This window comes from Babylonia areolata, chromosome 31 (genome assembly GCF_041734735.1).
Source record: "Babylonia areolata isolate BAREFJ2019XMU chromosome 31, ASM4173473v1, whole genome shotgun sequence".
Lineage (NCBI taxonomy): Eukaryota > Metazoa > Mollusca > Gastropoda > Neogastropoda > Buccinidae > Babylonia > Babylonia areolata.
In genome coordinates, this window is record NC_134906.1 from 25,510,591 (window position 1) to 25,533,412 (window position 22,822).

At 46.1% G+C, this 22,822-nt stretch overlaps 1 protein-coding gene across 7 annotated transcripts in view; it reads right to left on the minus strand.

Annotated features, from left to right (window-relative positions):
* The window catches only part of LOC143275917 (protein unc-80 homolog), a 132,111-nt gene that overhangs the window by 104,671 nt on the left and 4,618 nt on the right, over positions 1-22,822 (minus strand). For all 7 annotated transcript variants that reach the window (XM_076580248.1, XM_076580247.1, XM_076580245.1 and 4 more), the window contains exons 3-13: positions 20,406-22,615; positions 18,630-18,871; positions 16,787-16,968; positions 15,052-15,218; positions 13,526-13,697; positions 11,514-11,676; positions 8,196-8,417; positions 7,384-7,568; positions 5,794-6,009; positions 2,351-2,486; positions 1,184-1,441 (exon numbers count right to left, since the gene is read on the minus strand). In XM_076580248.1, the coding sequence (XP_076436363.1) occupies positions 1,184-1,441; positions 2,351-2,486; positions 5,794-6,009; positions 7,384-7,568; positions 8,196-8,417; positions 11,514-11,676; positions 13,526-13,697; positions 15,052-15,218; positions 16,787-16,968; positions 18,630-18,871; positions 20,406-22,615 (4,153 nt within the window). The remainder of the gene's footprint in view (positions 1-1,183; positions 1,442-2,350; positions 2,487-5,793; positions 6,010-7,383; positions 7,569-8,195; positions 8,418-11,513; positions 11,677-13,525; positions 13,698-15,051; positions 15,219-16,786; positions 16,969-18,629; positions 18,872-20,405; positions 22,616-22,822) is intronic.

Below are 22,822 nucleotides of genomic sequence, written 5' to 3' on the forward strand. Positions count from 1 at the left end.
AAGACTCACTCATGCCAGACGGCAGGTCTCCAATGTTGGACTCGGAGCTCTTGTCAGAGTGACCGGGGCTGCTGACGATGATTCCTCACACCCCCTCCACCATTTCAACCCCCGCAACCCCCACTTTTCTGCCCCCCGCCCTGCCAAGCTACCCCTCACCCCCTGAACCTCCAATCAAGACTCACTCATGCCAGATGGCAGCTCTCCAATCTTGGACTCGGAGCTCTTGTCAGAGTGACTGGGGCTGCTGACAATGATTCCTCACACCCCCTCCACCCTCTCCACCCTTTCCACACGCCCCTCTCTCTTCCGCCCCCCTGCCCAACTTCCCTCACCCCCTAACCCTCCAATCAAAACTCACTCATGCCAGATGACAGCTCTCCAATGCTGGACTCAGAGCTCTTGTCACAGTGACCGGGGCTGCTGACGATGATTCCTCACACCCCCTCCACCCTTTCCACACGCCCCTCTCTCTTCCGCCCCCCTGCCTAACTTCCCTCACCCCCTAACCCTCCAATCAAAACTCACTCATGCCAGGTGGCAGCTCTCCAATGTTGGAATCGGAGCTCTTGAGTGACAAGGGCTGCTGACGATGCTTCTCCACACCCCTCCATCCTTTCCACATGCCCCTCTCTTCCACCCCCTGCATTATTCTCATGCTCTCCAACTCCCCCTCAGCCCCCAACCAAAACTCACTCATGCCAGATGGCAGCTCTCCAATGTTGGACTCAGAGCTCTTGTCAGAGTGACTGGGGCTTCTGACGATGATTCCTCACATCCCCCCTCTCTCTTCTGCCCCCCCTGCCCGACTACCCCTCACCCCCTGAACCTCCAATCAAGACTCACTCATGCCAGACGGCAGCTCTCCAATGTTGGAATCGGAGCTCTTGGAGTGACAAGGGCTGCTGACGATGCTTCTCCACCCCCCCTCCATCCTTTCCAAACGCCCCTCTCTTCCACCCCCTGCACTACTCTCATGCACTCCAACTCCCCCCCCCCCCCCCCCAATCAAGACTCACTCATGCCAGATGGCAGGTCTTCAATGTTGGACTCAGAGCTCTTGTCAGAGTGACCGGGGCTGCTGACGATGATTCCTCACCCCCCCTCCACACCCCCCCCCCCCCTCTTCTGCCCCCCCTGCCCAACTTCCCCCTCACCCCCTAACCCTCCAATCAAGACTCACTCATGCCAGACGGCAGCTCTCCAATGTTGGACTCGGAGCTCTTGTCGGAGTGACCGGGGCTGCTGACGATGCTGCTGAAGCGACGGGCGGAGGCCGGGGGCTTGTCCCCCCACACCCCCTGATCCCCCCGCTTCTGGCTGCGGGTGCGGGGCAGGTACTGGAAGGTCTCCCGCAGGAAGGTGGTGATCTCCAGCAGCACCAGGCACGCCAGCATCTTCAGGGCGTAGGGGCAGTCCGTGCCTCGCGGGTTGATGGAGGCTGGAACAGCGTCATTATCGTTATCATTACAGATACTGATATGATGCCTATCCTCGGACAGAGACAGTCTTTGACTCGTGGAACATTATCTTTGTCATTATTATTACAGATACTGATATGATGCCTATCCTTGGACAGAGACAGTCTTTGACTCGTGGAACATTGTCATTATCATTACAGATACTGATATGGCGCCTATCCTCAGTCACAGACAGTCTGTGACTCGTGGGTCGACAGAGGCTGGAACACTGTCATTGTCATTACAGATACTGATATGGCACCTATCCAGACTCACAGAAAATCTGTGACTCGTGGGTTGATAGAGGCTGGAACATTGTCATTGTCATTACAGATACTGATATGGCACCTATCCAGACTCACAGACAGTCTGTGACTCGTGGGTTGATAGAGGCTGGAACATTACCATTATCATTACAGATACTGATATGGCGCCTATCCTCAGTCACAGACAGTCTGTGACTCGTGGGTTGATAGAGGCTGGAACATTGTCATTGTCATTACAGATACTGATATGGCACCTGTCCTCAGCAGAGACAGTCTGTGACTCGTGGCTTGACAGAAGCTGAAACAGTCGCATGTACTTGAATTAAACTGCATATGCATAAGTGTCAAACACGGGGTCATTTCAATACAGCTCCTCACCTAGGTAGAGTTGACAGCTGCCTTCAGGCGCTCATCATAAGTTTACTCTGTCATTCAGTCAGGTTTCAGTCACACACGCACACACAAACACACATCTATTAAAGTGGATTTTACAGTGAATCTTTACCAAGAACTACTCACTTGTTGCTCTCAAAGAGTTTGCAGGCTTCTTTTATGTGCATTAAGTGCATGCTACACACAGGACCTTGGTTTAACGTCTCATCTAAATGACTTCAGTATTTCTACCTTCGTCAAGGAAGTCTTCCTCCTCGTCTTCTGTCCTCAGTTCTTTGCGACGATTGTCATCTTTGATGTCATCAATGACAGACAGGCGATCAGCGTGTTCTTTGGCCAGGATGTACTCCAGCTGCAGTCCCAAGTTCTGGAAAACGTCATACACATTCAGCACAATGACACACATTCTGGAAAATGTCACACACATTCAGCACAATGACACATTCTGGAAAATGTCACACACATTCAGCACAATGACACTCACATTCTGGAAAACATCACACACATTCAGCACAATGACACACATTCTGGAAAACATCATACACATTCAGCACAATGACACACATTCTGGAAAATGTCACACACATTCAGCACAATGACACATTCTGGAAAACATCATACACATTCAGCACAATGACACACATTCTGGAAAATGTCACACACATTCAGCACAATGACACACATTCTGGAAAATGTCACACACATTCAGCACAATGACACACATTCTGGAAAATGTCACTCACATTCAGCACGACACTCACATTCTGGAAAACGTCACATACATTCAGCACAATGACACTCACATTCTGGAAAATGTCACACACATTCAGCACAATGACACTCACATTCTGGAAAATGTCACACACATTCAGCACAATGACACTCACATTCTGGAAAATGTCACACACATTCAGCACAACGACACTCACATTCTGGAAAATGTCACACACATTCAGCACAATGACACTCACATTCTGGAAAACGTCACACACATTCAGCACAACGACACTCACATTCTGGAAAATGTCACACACATTCAGCACGACACTCACATTCTGGAAAACGTCACACACATTCAGCTCAATGACACTCACATTCTGGAAAACATCACACACATTCACCACAATGACACATTCTGGAAAATGTCACACACATTCAGCACAATGACACTCACATTCTGGAAAACGTCACACACATTCACCACAATGACACATTCTGGAAAATGTCACACACATTCACCACAATGACACATTCTGGAAAATGTCACACACATTCAGCACAATGACACTCACATTCTGGAAAATGTCACACACATTCAGCACAATGACACTCACATTCTGGAAAACGTCACACACATTCAGCACAACGACACTCACATTCTGGAAAATGTCACACACATTCAGCACGACACTCACATTCTGGAAAACGTCACACACATTCAGCTCAATGACACTCACATTCTGGAAAACATCACACACATTCACCACAATGACACTCACATTCTGAAAACGTCACACACATTCACCACAATGACACATTCTGGAAAATGTCACACACATTCACCACAATGACACATTCTGGAAAATGTCACACACATTCAGCACAATGACACTCACATTTTGGAAAACGTCACACACAATCAGCACAATGACACTAACATTCTGGAAAACGTCACACACATTCACCACAATGACACATTCTGGAAAATGTCACACACATTCAGCACAATGACACTCACATTCTGGAAAACGTCACACACATTCACCACAATGACACATTCTGGAAAATGTCACACACATTCAGCACAACGACACTCACATTCTGGAAAATGTCACACACATTCAGCACAATGACACTCACATTCTGGAAAACGTCACACACATTCAGCACAATGACACATTCTGGAAAACGTCACACACATTCACCACAATGACACATTCTGGAAAGTGTCACACACATTCAGCACAATGACATTCACATTTTGTAAAACATCACACACATTCAGCACACTGACACTCACATTCTGGAAAATGTCACACACATTCAGCACAACGACACACACATTCTGGGAAATGTCATACACATTCAGCACAATGACACTCACATTCTGGAAAATGTCACACACATTGTGCTAAACATTACACACATTCTGCAAAATGTCACACACTCTCCAAAATGTCACACTCATTCTGCAGTTTGTCTGCAAAATGTCACACACACATTCACAAAGTGTGAAGATTAAAAACGGTTTCCAAAAGCTTGTTTCCAGCATAGTTCACCAAAAAGTCATCAAAACTCAAGAGCTAAAAAAGGGTGTACAGAATTACTGACTATAAATACCAAGATGGTGTATTTCAAAACTGATGAAAAATACACCTAAACAAGTTCATCAAGCCTCAGAATATTGCAAACAAAACCAGACATCCTATCACTATTGACAGCAGCCAAAAGGCTGAAGTTTAGACTTCCAATCTGACAATCCTGAGTTTGACCCCAGTGCAACCTAAGTTCACAAAACAAGCAAAGGTAAACTCAAACATAACAGTATTATTGGCATCATATCTAAGTTTCAAATGCGTATACGTGGCACTACACAAATGTACATACCATTTTTTTGTGTGTGTACCTGTGTGTGTGACTAAAAGCCTGACACAGGAAAGAAGTGATGAATGTTGAACTCTTTCACTGCCAAAGGCGACTTGAGTCGACTAGACAGTTCACTGCCATAGGTGACTTTAGTTGACATCAAGTGGCCATGTTGAACGGACCATCTATCACATTTCCTGAGCAGTAGAGCAAAGACTAACCTTCATCCCTTGAGTCAGTTTGAAGTGGACTGGTGTTGTTTTGACATGAACTTAATTGTTTGACTGAGAGCACTGAGTTTAAAATATCTGGCACTGAGGAGTGTTTTTCACACATAAACTAGGCGGGGTGAAAGAGTTAAAGGCAGCTGTCAGTGGGCTCTATCCTGGCAGGTGATTGTAAAGCACTTAGGGTTTGATCTCCGACTGAAGATAAGAGCTATAAAAGTATCAATAATAACAGTCTGCTCTCTGACTGAAGATAAGAGCTATAAAAGTATCGATAATAACAGTCTGCTCTCTGACTGAAGATAAGAGCTATAAAAGTATCAATAATAACAGTCTGCTGACTGAAGATAGGGGCTAGTTAAGTATCAATAATATTTGTATTTATATTTCTTTTGTATCACAAGATTTCTCTGTGTGAAATTCGGGCTGCTCTCCCCAGGGAGAGCGCGTCGCTACACTACAGCGCCACCCATTTTTTTTGTATTTTTTCCTGGGTGCAATTTTATTTGTTTTTTCTATCGAAGTGAATTTTTCTACAGAATTTTGCCAGGAACAACCCTTTTGTTGCCGTGGGTTCTTTTACGTGCGCTAAGTGCATGCTGAACAACGGGACCTTGGTTTATCGTCTCATGCAAATGACTAGCGTCCAGACCACCACTCAAGGTTTAGTGGAGGGAGAAAATATCGGCAGCTGAGCCGTGATTCGAACCAGCGCGCTCAGATTCTCTCGCTTCCTAGGCGGACGCGTCACCTCTAGGCCATCACTCCACCTGATAATAACAACCTGATCAGAGCTATAAAAGTATCAATAATAACTGTCATTATTTTCTTTTTCGTTTTTAAATCCTCCTGCGCTCTGACCTCAGCCCAGGAGTAGAAGAGCCTGCCGGCAGCCCGCTGCATCACCAGGTTCCGGCGGTACCCAGAGGGCTGACCGCGGTTCTGGAGAGCGTTGACGTTGTGCCGGAAACTGGGCAGGTTGTGCTTCATCCAGCTGGGCCAGTCGCCACGGTTACAGCGATGGATGAAGTGGCAGCACTCCAGGAGAACCGCTGCCCTCGCAACCACCGGAGCTTCCTGTCAAGTGTAAGTATAGGTGCACAGGTACGTACAGAACACGTAATTCTTTTGTTATTTCACGAGTACAAAAAGTAAATGGTGAGGAATCATTTAACACTCCGTTGCTTATTGCAAACTGGTCATAGGCCATGACACACACAACAGAAGGTTGGGGTGGGGGAAAAGGGAAATTTTGACAGATCCTGGTAATGTTTCTCAGTTGTCCGTTTGTTTTCTTGGTTTTTTAAATTTTTTAATTTTTATTTTATTTTATTTTATTTTTTAGTTGTATTCCATTTCCAACACTGATTCTTATTCTGATCCCTCCCCCCCCCCCCCCACACACACACACCACTCACCTACCAAATCCAACATGGCAGCCAAGAGCTGAGGGTCAAGGGATGACCCTGGATGGCAGCACTCCACACATCCCCCATCCCACACACACACCCCCCCCCTCACCCACCAGATCCAGCATGGCAGCCAGGAGCTGAGGGTCTGAGAATGTTGTGGCAGCACTCCATCCACAAATCTCCCCCCCCCCCCCCACCAAATTCAGCATGGCTGCCAGTAGCTTGGGGTTAGGGAAGGACCCTGGGAAACAGCAACACACACAACACCCCACTGCCAACCCACCTACCATCCCCCTACCCCCACACAAACATAAACCACCACATCTCCCACCCACCAGATCCAGGATGGCAGCCAGAAGCTGAAGGTCAGGGAACGACCCAGGATAGCAACACTCCACACACCCACCACCCACTCTCCCCCCCCCTCACACACACACACACCACTCACCCACCATATCCAACATGGCAGCCAAGAGCCGAGGGTCAGGGGATGACCCTGGATGGCAGCACTCCACACATCCCCCATCCCACACACACGAATCAGCACCCATGACTTACAAATCGAACAGGGAAGATATAAAAATACACCGAAAGAACAAAGACTGTGTGATACTTGTAACAGTTCAGAAGATGAGATTCACCTTTTAGACAATTGTGTAAAGTACAATACTTACAGACACAGATTCCTAATCAATATATGTCGTCCAAATGCAAAGCCTAGTGAATTGATCCTTCTAACAGAAATACAGCCAAGGCTGGCGAAATTTGTTCATGAATGTTTCTCTTCTTAATATGCTCATGTTTATGTTTCATTGTGTCTTATAAACTTTAAGGTTTTATGACAATAAAAAGTATTCTATTCACCCACCACCCACTCTCACCCCCCCCCCTCACACACACACACACACACCTCCCACCCACCAGATCCAACATGACGGCCAGTTGCTAAGAGTCAGGGAAAAATGACCCTGGATGGTAGCAGCACTCCACATAACCCACACCCACGCCCCACTCTCTCACACATTCCACACCAACCCACCAGATCCAGCATGGCGGCCAGTAGCTGGGGGTCGGGAAATGACCCTGGGTGGCAGCACTCGAGGAGGAAGGAGAAACGCAGCATGCCCGACTTGATCAGGAAGCGGTCCACCAACTTCTTCTCCCGAAGCACCAGCAGTTCGGACCCGGCCTCCTGACCCCGCCCCGACCTCTGCTGCTGCAGGTCTGAAATCATGATGTTGTGAACCCTACTGTATCATTGTACTGTACTGTACTGTACTGTATTGTATTGTACTGCACTGCACTGCACTGTATTATACTGTATTGGATTGTACTCTGTTGTGTTGCATTGTATTGTATTGTACTGTACTGTACTGGACTGGATTGTATTGTGTTGTATTGTAGTGTAGTGTAGTGTAGTGCAGTGCAGTGTAGTGTAGTATAGTGCATTGTACTGTACTGTATTGTACTCTGTGTAAAATTCTGGCAGCTTTCCACAGGAAGAGCGCAATGCCATCTTCTTTTTTCTTTTCTTTTGTCTTCCTACGAGAGTGTTTTACATGTATACACACACACATATATTTATCACACACACATACACACAAACACATGCATGCAAACATACAATTTGTGTGTGGGGGTTGGGGGGGGGGGTTATGTGATGAATCATATTTGCAACCTGTATCATTCTTTTCTTGTATGTCATCATGTGCCGTTCAATGCCATTCTGTTTGTCTATGTACTGCTTCAAAGGGGGGTGCTTCAAACCCACCACAGCTTGGGCAATGTAAGTACTATGTATCATTATCTTTCATTAACCATATAAACAGGAACACAAAACCACCAACCCACCATCAGCACTGCCTCGGCGGATCATCTTCTTCCCAAAGGTCTTGATGCCGTCCTCGATGCGTTTGCGTGCAGACAGGAAGCTAAGCGTGGCGTGACTGGCGGTGCGGAAAGACATGCGGGTCCTGGTGCGGTGAACCTGAAGGTCGCTCTTGCTCTCCCGCCGGTCCAGCCCTCCGTCCCCCTGGTCGTCTTCGTGGTCAGACTTGGTCTGGCGTCTCCATCCTGCGCACAGTTTCAGTTTCTCAAGGAGCCATCGCTGCGTTCGGACAAAATCATTAGACACGACACCACATCTGCCAGGCAGATGCCTGACCAACTAACTTAACCAAACGCACAAGGTAAGGCTTTGAGTGCATGCATATATATATTTGTGTACCTTCTTCTTCTTCTGCGTTCATGGGGTGCAACTCCTATGTTTACTTGTATGGACACGAGTGGGCTTTTACGTGTATGACCGTTTTTACCCCGCTATACAGGCAACCATACTCTGCTTTCCGGGGTGTGCATGCTGCGTATGTTCTTGTTTCCATAACCCACCGAACGCTGACATGGATTACAGGATCTTTAACATGCGTATTTGATCTCCTGCTTGCGTATACACACAAAGGAGGTTCAGGCACTAGCAGGTCTGCACATGTTGACCTGGGAGATCGTAAAAATCTCCACCCTTTACCCACCAGGCACCGTCACCATGATTCGAACCCGGGACCCTCAGATTGAAAGTCCAACGCTTTAACCACTCGGCTATTGCGCCCATCATCACCTATTATAGTGCATTTCTTCTAGAGTATTTTGCCAGGCGACAACATTTTTGTTGCAGGAGTTCTGTTTACGCATACCCAGATTCAAACACTCGACTGTTGGCCGCCGTTCTTTTTCTGTCTCTGGACCTTGCAATTGGAATGAACTTGCTCTTTCGCTTCGTCAAGTCTCCACACTCTGCTCTTTCAAGTCTGGCCTTAAAACCCTCCTCTTCCCAAAACAGCCTCCCTTCCCTGCCCCTTCCTTGCCTTCAGTTTCTTCGATTATAGAGTTATGCATGTGTGTGAATGACTGGTGTGAAAGCGCTTTGATTTGTCTCTGCACAAGATTCAGCGCTATATAAATACCATTTATTATTATTATCATTCAATGTACTAAGTGCATGCACCACAAGGGACTTCAATTCATCATCACATCTAAATGACTAGACACTCGCTCTGATTTCCAGTCACACTTGGTAGAAAGGATGAGACCAGGATTCAAACCCAGACCCTCAGGAACATAGTGATGGCAGATAAGCTTCTTAACCATGCTGCCACCCTCCTCCTTACAGTTATTCCTCATCCTGTGCACAGTTAAAAGCTGCAGGGGGTGTTGCTGGTACCAGGGTGGTAGGAAAATTATCCCCTTTACCTTTTCTATAAGCTCCAATGCTGAGGTGAAGGATTTATCAGAAAACAAATCACCCCCAGGTGGGACTCATTAAAGACAGGTAGAACAAGAGAGGCAAGGCCTTCAAGACTCACTTGTGATAAATTAAGTCCCCTAGCATTAATTACAGAGTAATTTCCCTTTTTTACTATCTGCACCAAAACGTTTGCAAAATAAATAAAAATTCCATGCTTAGCAAAAGAAGTTCCTGTTTGAACAAAAAATGATAATAATGACTCCTCTTGTTGTGTCAGAATAAGAGGTCAAAGTGCCAAGTTTAGAGAATACAAAAAATATAAATATAACAGTAAATGCAGTTTGCATATAATTAGGCTTCTTTTTTATTTTTTTGTGCCCATCCCAGAGGTGCAATATTGTTTTAAACAAGATGACTGGAAAGAACTGAATTTTTCCTATTTTTATGCCAAATTTGGTGTCAACTGACAAAGTATTTGCAGAGAAAATGTCAATGTTAAAGTTTACCACGGACACACGGACACACACACACACACACAGACAACCGAACACCGGGTTAAAACATAGACTCACTTTGTTTACACAAGTGAGTAAAAAATAAACAGTATGTCTGATTGCCATCTGGGCTTAATTTTAGTCTCATCACCCAAATAAGCCAGAGTTGTGTGTTCTGTTAGAAGACATTATAACATGTGACAGCAGCCTTAGTTCCAACAATCGAAATCACTTGGTGTACAGGTTGCAGGAATGGAAGATGGCTGCCGAAAAAGAGGACTCTGCACACATTATCAAAAGGGAGGTAATATATTAAGGGAGGTCACTAGCTGCAGCTACTTTAGATTTCTCTGCTTGGGCGGAGTACTGTTTCACACAGGACAGGATTTGGACCCCTGCCTCTGTCTACCCCAGAGGGTCATGGTATAGACTGTGTAATTTAATAAATGCTTTGTTGCTAGTCTTCTTGTTTCCAATGTGTTGTCTTTATCTCTGTGGTTTATGTAGAAGTTGTTGATGTTGTAAGAATATTCATCCAAAATTTCATTTTTCATGCTGCATCCTACGACAGTTTAATTTATTGAAGTGTTTGCTGGATCAATTATCAATCGCTTTTTCTTTTTCCATTACTGACTCACTCTATTACTGACTGTCACATCACACATGTTGGGTGTGTTCCTGTTTCCATGATCCATGGAATGCTGACGCAGGTCACAGAATCTTTAACGCATATGGTCTCTAACATGTGTAATTCATCTTCTGCGTGTGTGGACACATGCATATTTACATGCTTATTTATAAATATGTTTGTTTATTCACTTATCAAAAGCATTTTTAACTTTCTCTTGTCCAAATACAGCATGCCATTTCCACTGTCAGGAATTGACCAGTGGCCTCGGTAACAGTATGACATAGAAACTCATTTTGAAATAAAAACATGAAATGTACATGGAAAGTGATTTTAAAGATGGAAAGACAGAGAGGTTTTAAGCATACTTAGCCAAGAGATACATAGAAGGGCATACAGTGTGGACAGGTCATGAGAAAAAAAAATGCATGTGCATGCACACAAGTGCATCTTCTACAGTATATCAAGGATACTATGTCATTAACTGAAGCCATGATCAGTCCAGACAGAAATTTTTGTTTCCAACAAACAAGTTTACTCTAGCACTCACCGTCACCCACCGGTGCAGACTATGGCAGGGATCTTATTCCCATCTTGTGAAAAATACCACTCCGCTGAAGCTGAGAAATAAAAAAAATAGCTGTGGCTAGTGACCTCCTTTTGTATATCACCTTTCTGCATGCAATGCCCTCCAATCTGGCAACCATCTTTCATTCCTGAAACCCGCGTAGCCAAATGGCTAAATTTACTCACATTTCCTATCTTTCCCTTCACTGAAAGACTGTCTACTGTTCTGATGTACGAACCCAGGTTGAACTTGCTGAAGCGTCGTCGTGGGGTGTTGGTGCCTGAAGGGGGATCATCCTCAGCGGCTGAGATGCTGGTTCTGGGGCTTAGCTTCCCTTGGCTGCCGGGTCCACTGTCCTCCAGAATCTCCGAGTCGCTGGCCGCGTACTGGAACATCAACGACTGGAAAGAGATTTGAGTCACTTCTTTATAAAGATGGAGAGTACTGATACATCAGCCAATATAAAGGATTTAGTCATTACATTATAATGATGGAGCATGCTGGAACAGCAATGATTGGCAAGTTTCAGTCATCGCTTTATAATGATGGAGCGTATTAGTACAAAGACTGGAGTCATAGTTACTATTCTGCAACAATAATGTCTTCATAAATATAGTCATTTCCTTTTCATTTTTAAAACCATTTTCAGGGTAATTTCATACAAAAAATTAGTAAGTATTTTGTTTCTTTGTTTGTTCATTTTTTAGTGTGTGAATTTGGATACTGAAAATCTGGAGTTTGACCTCACTTTTTCTACCTTCACAGAGGATGTTAACAAAAGAATTCACCGAACACCCATTCCCCTTCTTCCTACTGATGTCAGTCTCACTCTAAGGCTTTTTTCTATTGCTGCTAAAAGTCTAGCTGCTACTAGCTTGCCATTTTCTTCACCACTGGCCTAAGGTCTTTATGATTTTATCACTGATGCACCTACTAACCACCCGCAAAATAAAGTAATTGAAAAAAATCCAATATAGAAAAAAAAGTGATATGCTAAGACTGTAGATTTCCTAACTGTTAACAAATGATTTATAACTGGTTCAGAACAACACACTGTTTTCAACTGGTACTAAAATTAATCAATATCTTCTGAATATATAAATACTGGACAACTGGATCAATATCCACCAAGAAAATGAAAGAGTACCGACCAACCGAAATCATACCAATACAAGATGTCATTTCCTTCTTCCTGGTTTTAACACACATGGTGGATGAAAAGGTGGAGATTTTTCCAATCTTCCAGAGCAACATATGTGTCTCTGGACCTTACACTTGGAACAATCTCCCTACTTTCACTTCAGCAAATCTCTGCACTCAGCTCCTTGGAAGTCTGGCCTTAAAAATCAACCCCTTTTCGAAACAACCCCTCTTCCACCTCACTCTTTATGTCCATAGATTCTCTAGCCTCCTTCTTCTTCTGCGTTCACTCGTATGTACACGAGTGGGCTTTTATGTGTATGACCGATCTTATCCCGCCATGCAGGCAGCCATACTCCGTTTTCGGGGGTGTGCATGCTGGGTATGTTCTTGTTTCCATAACCCACCGAAAGCCGACATGGATTACAGGATCTTTAACGTGCGTATTTGATCTGCTGCTTGCATATACACACGAAGGGGGTTCAGGCACTAGCAGGTCTGCACATATGTTGACCTGGGATATCGGAAAAATCTCCACCCTTTACCCACCAGGCGCCGTCACCGTGATTCGAACCCGGGACCCTCAGATTGACAGTCCAATGCTTTAACCACTCGGCTATTGCACCCGTCCTCTAGCCTTCTATCAACATGTATTAATCAATTTTGTCCTTCATCCCTTCAGTTCAGTTGTGCATGGGTGTGACAGTAAGGAGTTTGCTGTGTCTCCACACAAGATTCAGAGCTTTCTAAACACATTACATACTGTCATCATTTTAGCAGTGTCAGTAGTCATCATTTTAGCAGTGTCAGAAGTCATCATTTTAGCAGTGTCAGTAGTCATCATTTTAGCAGTGTCAGTGGTCATCATTTTAGCAGTGTCAGTAGTCATCATTTTAGCAGTGTCAGAAGTCATCATTTTAGCAGTGTCAGTAGTCATCATTTTAGCAGTGTCAGTGGTCATCATTTTAGCAGTGTCAGTAGTCATCATTTTAGCAGTGTCAGTAGTCATCATTTTAGCAGTGTCAGTAGTCATCATTTTAGCAGTGTCAGTAGTCATCATTTTAGCAGTGTCAGTAGTCATCATTTTAGCAGTGTCAGTACTGTCCAAACCTTGGTCAGCCTCTTCCTAAAGATGGATCGGCGTGTCTTGCCCCCGCCACCCCCACTGGCGCCGCCACCCCCACCCCCACTGTTCAAGGTGTGTTCATCCTGGCTGGGAAGTCCTGGAGAGGGTGTCGGCTCTTTCTCGTCCCCGCTCTCCGAGGTCACCGAGGTCGTTCTCCTGTCACAGTGTCCACACTTCAACATGGGCAGTTAACTTCTGGTTGATTATTGTTGGTTAATTATTGTAATGTTAATTGCGACACTGTTCAATGTAAATTCGATGTAAGTCAGGGTTGAAAAGTAAGGTCAGACTGAAAGTCCACCTCAGCCAATCAAATGGCATGGTGAAACTGTCTCACAAAAGAAAATGCTACCGTACAAACATCTCGGCAAAAAGAATGAAAGAGACACAGTCTGAACCAAGGTAAGTCCAAATTTTTTTATCTCATTTTCCCCTGGTTTTTAAAATCATTTCTTTTTTTTTTTTCACACATGGACATTCAGTAAAGAAACACACACACATACAAAAAATCAACTTTTTCAAGGTTTTCTTTCAGTGGAAGTAAAAAAAAAAAAAAAAAAAAAGGAGTACATTCAAATCATTTGGAAACTTACGTTTTTTAATGGTGTTCTGAGTGCTGTAAGTACATGCAAGATAAATGTGCAAGGTCTACAACATATACAACACAAAAATACAGATACAAATAAGAAGCAAAATGGAGTCCAGATTTTTCTCTAAGCAGATTTTTGTAATAATACCAGATGGCAGAGAACTCGGTTGGCCTCAAGTCTAATAGTGCTATATGTGTTTCTATTATTTATCTATGGGTTAGTTGTGTATAAAAGATAAAACCTACTTTATGAAACCCAAGCCCCACAGTCTAACAATGCTATATGCGTTTTCGTTATGTAACATATGGGTTCATAGTGTTTTAAAAGATAAACCTACTTTTTAAAACCCAAGCCCCGTAGTCTTACAATGTTGTATGTTTTCCTGTCATACAGCAATGCGCTAGTAGTGTTTAAAAAAAAATAAAACTACTTTTTGAAACCCAAGCCACACAGACAAACAATGCTATTTGCGTTCCTTTATCTGTGGGCAAGCAAGATAAAACCTACTTTTTGAAACCCAGTCTAACAATCTATGAGTTTCTATTATACATCTATGGGATAGTAAGATAAAACCTACCTTTTTTAAACCCAAGCTACACAGCCTAACAATGCTATATGAGTCATTATATATCTATGTTGTAGTAAGATAAATATACTTTTTGAAACCAAGCCCCACAGTCTAGCAATGCTGCATGTGGTTCTATTACATATGTATGGGCTTGTGGTGTTTTAAAGATAAAACTTACTTTTTGAAACCCAAACCCCACAGTCTAGCAATGCTATATGAGTTTATATTATATATGTGTGGGTTTGTAATGTTTTAAAAGATAAAACTTACTTTTTGAAACCCAAGCCCCACAGTCAAACAAAGTTATATGCATCTCCATAATGAGCTGGTAGTGTTTTAAAAGAAAAAAAACCTGATGGGAGTGCTGGTCTTGTGTTTGTTTTCCCGTTCCCTCTGCACGGCTTCACGCCGCAGTTTCTGCAGGGTGTCCAGTAGTCCGCTCAGTGCCACGCGCCGGTACGTGCCCCCGTGAACCTCCTTGATGTAGGCCATCAGCTGCCGCACGTCACAGAACAGACCCTGCACACACACAGCACAGCACAATGTCACAGAACAGACCCTGCACACAGCACAGTCCAGCACTAGGTCACAGAACAGACCCTGCACACACACAGCACAGCACAATGTCACAGAACAGACCCTGCAAACACACAGCACAACACAACACTATGTCACAGAACAGACCCTGCACACACACACAGCACAGCACTCTGTCACAGAACAGACCCTGCACACAGCACAGCACTGTCACAAAACAGACCCTGCACACACACACAGCACAACACAGCACTATGTCACAGGACAGACCCTGCACACACACAGCACAACACAACACTATGTCACAGAACAGACCCTGCACACACACAACACAGCACTCTGTTACAGAACAGACCCTGCACACACACACAACACAGCACTATGTCACAGAACAGACCCTGCACACACACACAGCACAGCACTATGTCACAGAACAGACCCTGCACACACACAGCACAGCACTATGTCACAGAACAGACCCTGCACACAGCACAGTCCAGCACTATGTCACAGAACAGACCCTGCACACACACAACACGAACACTATGTCACAGAACACACAACACAACACTATGTCACAGAACAGACCCTGCACACACACACAACACAACACTATGTCACAGAACAGACCCTACACACACACAACACAACACTATGTCACAGAACAGACCCTGCACACACACAGCACAGTCCAGCACTATGTCACAGAACAGACCCTGCACACACACAGCACAGTCCAGCACTATGTCACAGAACAGACCCTGCACACACACACAGCACAACACACCACCACCAACTGGTGCCACGACAGAATGGTAAGAGCGCTGGTTTCTTGCCCGAGTTCCATCCCCAATTATGGCAAACCTGGTGGGGTAAGGGTGGGGAATTTTTTTCCAGTCTCCCACATCAACATATGTGCAGACCTGCTGTGCCTGAACGTTGCATGTATATGCATGCAGATCAGATATACATGTTAAATATCCTGTAATCCATGTCAGTGGTGGGTTATGGAAACAAAAATACCCCCAGCATGCACAGCCCCAAAAATAGGAGTAGGGCTGCCAACAAGGCGGGGTGAAATCAGTCATATACGTAAAAACCCACTCATGCATGTGAATGAATGTGGGAATTGCAGCCCACAAGTTCAAATGAAGAACCCTTTGACTGCTAACTAAGCATGCTCATCAGCAAAGAGCTGTCACCTCACTGAAATATGACAGAGCTTACAGGTCAGAATGACAGTCACCACTCTTGTGTTTGGACATCCTCCTCTTGGGACTACGTTACTTCTGTTCAGCAAAACCAATGAAACCATTTACAAAGTGAAGTAACTGATTCATGCCACACTGACCTCGACACACTAAAGTTTAGCAGCCAAGGTTAACTAAACACAGTGAACCAAAGTTACAAATATTTGTGACTGGACTGATATACATGCAGACAGATATTGATATATGGTTTACAAAGGCTCCCCCCCAACCCCCCACACCCCCCCCCCCCACACACCAAACACACACACAATGCCCTCTCCCCACAGAAGACCCACTCACAATGTTGTCGCTGCTGTACAGCTCCTTGGTGCAGGACACACAGCGCGTGATGAGCGGCTTGGTCAGGTTGGCCATCAGCACCCCCTCCACACCCCGGTACCCCTCCCCGCCCACGCTGTGCCCAAAGTTGTTGGTGTAGCCGTTGCGGGGCAAGGTCTCCTGGGAGGCAGACTTCTTGGGTGCTGGAAAGCGATTCACTGATTAAAGTACTATGAAAACCAAACTCTGAAACCAGGAACCCCCCTCCCTCCTCCCCTCCCCTTCGAACGCCAAGTGCATTTCCACCCAGACAGACATCCAGGTTTCCCAGCCCCTTGAACAATGAAGGAGGGAGGGAGATGGCAGGATGGATAAGATGCTGATCTGCCAATAAAGTGTCTGTGAGGGTCTGGGTTTGATTCCCAGTATCGCCCTTTCTCCCCAGCTTCACTGAAGAACTAAACCCAGTGATGGGATGATAAACCAAGGTCCAGTGTGCAGCATGCACTGAAAATAACCCATGGCAATGTGAGTGCTGTCCTCTGGCAAAATTCTGAACAAGAAATCCACTCTGATAAGCACACAAATACATATATACATAAAGGTCTGACTATGCATGCTGGTTAGGCATTTACCAAGTAGATGTGGTGTAGCGTATATGGATCTGTCCCAACACAGTGGGGCCCTCCTTGTGAAACTGAAACTAAACCTATCAAGGAAACCCTCATCAGACCAACACCCTTAAACCACTGAGGAGTCCCCACTGGAATATCAGATGGACCTCCTACCACCCAGACTAGACATTCAGGACTCCGCCCCCTCAATCAAACTCTGCCCCCTCAAACAAGACCTAAGCCCTGCACAGCTCAACCCTAAGGACACAAGCCAACTGATTCTTAAACTCTACAATACTCAGAATTTTAGTACTGATTGATATAAACTTTATTGTGGTAATATTTCTGTCAAAAAAGGGGAGTTATATTTCATTCTCCCTTCTAGAGGAGCACAAAGATCTACATCACTGTCCTTTCTCTTTGTTCAACAACTTACAGAAAGAGATCGTTTGCTTTCTACACCCTCCAACTCCTTTTTTCCACAACAAAAATGCAGAGGAAAAGCATAATAATAAAAAACAAAACAAAAAACAACACAGACTGAATGTACATAAAAACATAACAAACAGCTGACAACATTTCCATGAAGAAGATTTTAACACCAATATTTTTCAATCTACAAATCAAAACTGAAACAAAAATTTTGGAAAAACAAAACAATTAAAACTTACGATTTTTTACTTCATATTTCTTATAGCTGGCATGCAATGACTACATTTTCAACACTTTGACATCTCTCCATGATACTGTTTTTTATTTTTCCATTTATCTTCTTTCTCTTTTTATGTTTTCCTTCCATATTGTTCCAACCCACCACCCCCCTTCCTGCCACTCCAATTCATCCTCTTTTCTTTCCTTATTCCCCTCGCCACCCCCTTGACTCCACCTCTTTATCCTTTTTTGTTCCACAATCATTTTTTCTGCACACACAACAACTGCCAACTGAAAAAAAAAAAGCAAAATGTGAAGAAGGAGGTGGGTAATGGATCAGGCACACGCTAAGAAAACCAGTGTCAAGCATCACCCGACAAGACTGGATGACATGGAACTGACCAACGAAGAAGCTGACCAAACCTCTCCTACCAAGAAACACCTGACCAAGAGACCTCCAGGTGGATAACAAGAAGACGGGGACTCACCTGGAGCTAGATGCACACAATACAAAGTGCACACAATACAAAGGCACAGGACCCTATACCCCTATATGGGTGAAAGGCCTAAGTCAGTAAGTAACAAAGCACACAGCTCACCTTGAGGAGAGTGAGCGATGATGCTGGGGTCGAGGCAGAACCCCAGGAAGGCGTGCAGGAAGTCGATGGTCTCCTGCAGGGGGCGCCTGCGCACCGTGTCTCTGAAGAACTTGTGGAAGAGGGCGGGGTTCAGCTTGTGCAGGCGGTGCAGGCAGTTCTGCCCCTTGAGCCGCAGGTGGTCCCCCTGGGGCCCTGTGACCCCATCCCCACACCCCTGGGGGCAGCCGAGGGACTTGTAGATCCTGAAACGGTACAGGGGGAATGTTCTTTCAACTGAAAGCAGTGACAGACTGAAATAATTATACTAAACGACGGGCGCAATAGCCGAATGGTTAAAGCGTTGGACTTTCAATCTGAGGGTCCCGGGTTCGAATCTCGGTGACGGCGCCTGGTGGGTAAAGGGTGGAGATTTTTCCGATCTCCCAGGTCAACATGTGTGCAGTCCTGCTAGTGCCTGAACCCCCTTCGTGTGTACAAGCAAGCAAAAGATCAAATACGCACGTTAAAGATCCTGTAATCCATGTCAGCGTTCAGTGGGTTATGGAAACAAGTACATACCCAGCATGCACACCCCCGAAAGCGGAGTATGGCTGCCTACATGGCGGGGTAAAAACGGTCATACACGTAAAAGCCCACTCGTGTATATACGAGTGAACGTGGGAGTTCAAGCCCACGAACGCAGAAGAAGAAGAAGAATTATACTAAACAATTTGTATTGTATGTGGTATTAAATTGTGTCTGCAACTGGACACTTGAAAATTGGATGGACACTTGGAAACATAAGACTAAGTTTAGATTTTGTATCTCAGTCATTGCTCAGTATTCATTTATTCAAAATAAGCATACTGGAACAGCCTTTGTTTGTCCATTAAGCAAAAATGGAAATGAAGATTAGTTGCATCTGGTTTTGTGCTGTCTAGCATTAACTTGTATGAGAGCACAATTTGTTCCATCAAAGTTTCATACACATCCTTGTCAAATGCAGTGTAAGTTAACTAATATATCCACAATTAGCAGTGATATGAATAGTCAAATCCTAGTGAAACTGTTATCTTCCTCCTCCCCCAACCCCCACCCGGCCACCTACTAGACCTAAACTTATGGCCTGGATAACAACCTACCACACAAAATAAATATTTCATGGTAAGTGTTCTAAAGGTTTTGCTACAAAACAAAAGTGCTGTAAAAAAATTCTAAGTGACAAATAGAAACACCCTGACAGAACAAGAGAGGGGGAGCAGTATTTTGGCAACTTGTGGGTTACACAATGAGGTGAAACAATAATACGCAAGTGCACACAACACAAATTCATGCATATATAACTTCATAAAGTCCCTCATTCATATCCTTGAAAACAAACCCCCCAAAAAACATCGCCTTTCAAGAAGAAGTCTCTAAGTAATAATCAAGGAAATCAATTCCACAATTTGCATTCTATTGATCCAGATTTCTGTGTGTGTGTGTGTGCGCTCGCACGTGTGCGCACATGCGCATGCGTGTGTGTGTGCATGCATGCATGTGTGCACACTTACATACATGCATGCATGTGGTTGTGTGTCTGTGGTTAGTGTCTGACTGATATTATATTTGAAAGTGCTAAATAATTATCCTTTTTATCATCGTCACCATCATTATCATTACTACTAGTAGCCGTCCTACTACTACTATCATTGTTATCATCATTGATATTATCATTATTATTGTCATTACTATCATCATTATCATCATAATCATTATCATAATCATCATTATTATCAAAACACTAACAAAACCCACCTGAACAGACTGTCCATGGCCAGGCTGTGAGCAGAGATGTCGTTCTTGCGCCCGTCTCCCCCGCGCTGACCCTGACTCTGCTCCCGGCCCTTCTCCCCTGCAGGGGACCCTGGGCTGGGCGCCAAGGAGGGCGAGGTCTCCCTTGAGTCCCCGCCCCCTCCTTTGTCGGGCGTCTCGATGATGTCCAGGTCCAGCAGGCAGTTGAGGACGTTGAGCAGGACCTCGCAGATCCTGGGCACGTGGCTGTTCATGGCCACAAAGTGCAGGGCCTGCAGCACCACCATGTAGTTGATGTGCCCATTGTCCTGGATGTAGAACTTGGACCCCGGCACCTCCGCCATCTCCTTCTCTGCCTGGTAGGGGATGTTGGAGTCGGTGAAGCTGCGTGGCAGGGAGGCCGATTGGTCCCCATCCTCTTCCCCGTTCTCGTGCAGGCTGGACAGGTGGTAGTTGGACCGGGACGACGCCCGGTGGCCCAGAGGCCGGGGCTCGGGGCTGTGCTCCGTGATCTTGATGATGGGCTTCTGGATGGGGTCCGTGCGCACACTGACGTCGGCCTGGGAGGAGGTGGTGGACTCCTGCCCGCTGCTCTCCATGGACTCGTGGTCCTGCTGGAACAGCACCGGCATGCTCTTGCGCTGCTCCCCTCCGGCTGGCATCTTCTTCTCGTCCAGGTCGTGGTGGGTGCTGGAGTAGCAGGCCATGGCTGAGCTGGGCCGCATCATGTCCAGGTCCGTGTCCAAGGTGGACACGGTGCAGGAGCTGGACGAGTCGTCCCGGGTGCCCCTCTGGTAGCTGTGCACTGACTCCAGCTTCATGTTGCTGGAGGACTGAGAGCCGCTCCCTTCATCTCCCCAGTCTCTCTTCTTCAGGAAGGACTTGCCTGAGTCGAAAAACTGCTTGAGCTCTATCACGCGAATCTTCTTAAACGGCGGCTCTTTTCGGGTCTCTGTGGCGGTGGTGGTGGCACCAGCACCAGCGCCTCCGCTGCTGCGATCAGGTTTGTGGGCGTCATGGTAAGGCGAGTGGTAGGGGGACTTGTCGGGGAAGACCGGGGAACTGGCCATGCCGTGTGACTTGACGCTTGGGGAGGGGGGCTTGCTGCCATTCACCGTCAGCACCTGGAGGTCGGGGATGGGGAGGGAGTGGCTTCTGGACCGTTCGCGACGCTCCACATGGCACAGCTCGTCGCACACCTCCAGCATGCGCTTGTGGACGTAGCGCAGTGCCCAGTAGATGCCGTCCTCCTGCCAGCTCAGGCAGAACAGACAGCGCAGCACCGCAATGTCCAGAAAGCTGGCGCTCAGCACGTCCAATGCTCCAGGCCCCCTGGTCCCACTGGCCACAGCACTGGCCAGTTTCTGTTTGACGTAGTCCTTGTCCACCCCTGGCGTCAGCTTCATGTAGGCGTAGTTCTTGGAGTCCGGGAGGAAGGCCACCAGGGTGTCCTTGCGCCCACACCTGCAGGTCAGAGGCCCCTCCCCTGACCGCATGGGCATGATGGTGTTGCAGTGCTCGCACACCACCTCCATGGCAGCTGTGTTGGACTCCGACGTGGAGATGGTGCAGATGTCACTCAATCGTGCCAGCGGTGCGTTCCCTTCCTCGGCCGTGGCTGGCTCTCCAAACAGGTAGGCCAGGTCTTCTCTGGACGTACCTTTCCCCACATAGATGTTGGCAGCGTTGGTGTTGACTTTCAGCAGGTTCCGCTGGGCCTTCAGGATGCTTCTCTGAGGCTTGACCGCTGAGGCAAAGCAGGGGATGTCTGGCTGCTGGTAATCCCAAAGGGGCTGCCACAGACGCAGACCGTTCTCCAGCTTCAACGACTCAAAGTCCGACTCTTTCAACAGGTGGATGACGGGTGCAAACAGATACACAAACAGCTGAACCGTGCTGAGAGAATGCATATAAAAGGCAGAATCAGCACCCCTCTCATGTGGCGGAATTCTGAACTTTTCAGCATCGGCGTCTTCACACTCTGACGCCGCATCTAGGATGATCCAGTGCAAGGTATAGAGAAGCTTAGTCTCGCTGCTTCCGAACTTCTCCGAGCCGTCCTTCTTGCAGGCAGTGATGAGGGAGGAGCAGGCGTGCATGAGGTGGGGGCAGGCCGACTGGATGACCTTCCACCTGGACACACTCTGGATGGCCTCACACAAGCTGGGGGACAGGCCGTGCAGGATGTTCTGCACCACCACTCGCTCGAACGACTGAAACACACAACACCCACCATTCCCATGCAATCAAAGTCTGCCGATTTTACCATTCCAGCTGTTTCCAAGGACTGAGGATCATCAGTTTACAATTCTGTATTTCTGTAGAACAATGGAATTTCAAACAGTGGTGATGGGAGCAACCCTCCTCAACCACTATTCAAAAACTCACAATGATTAAAATGGCTGCCATGAGCTGAAGGA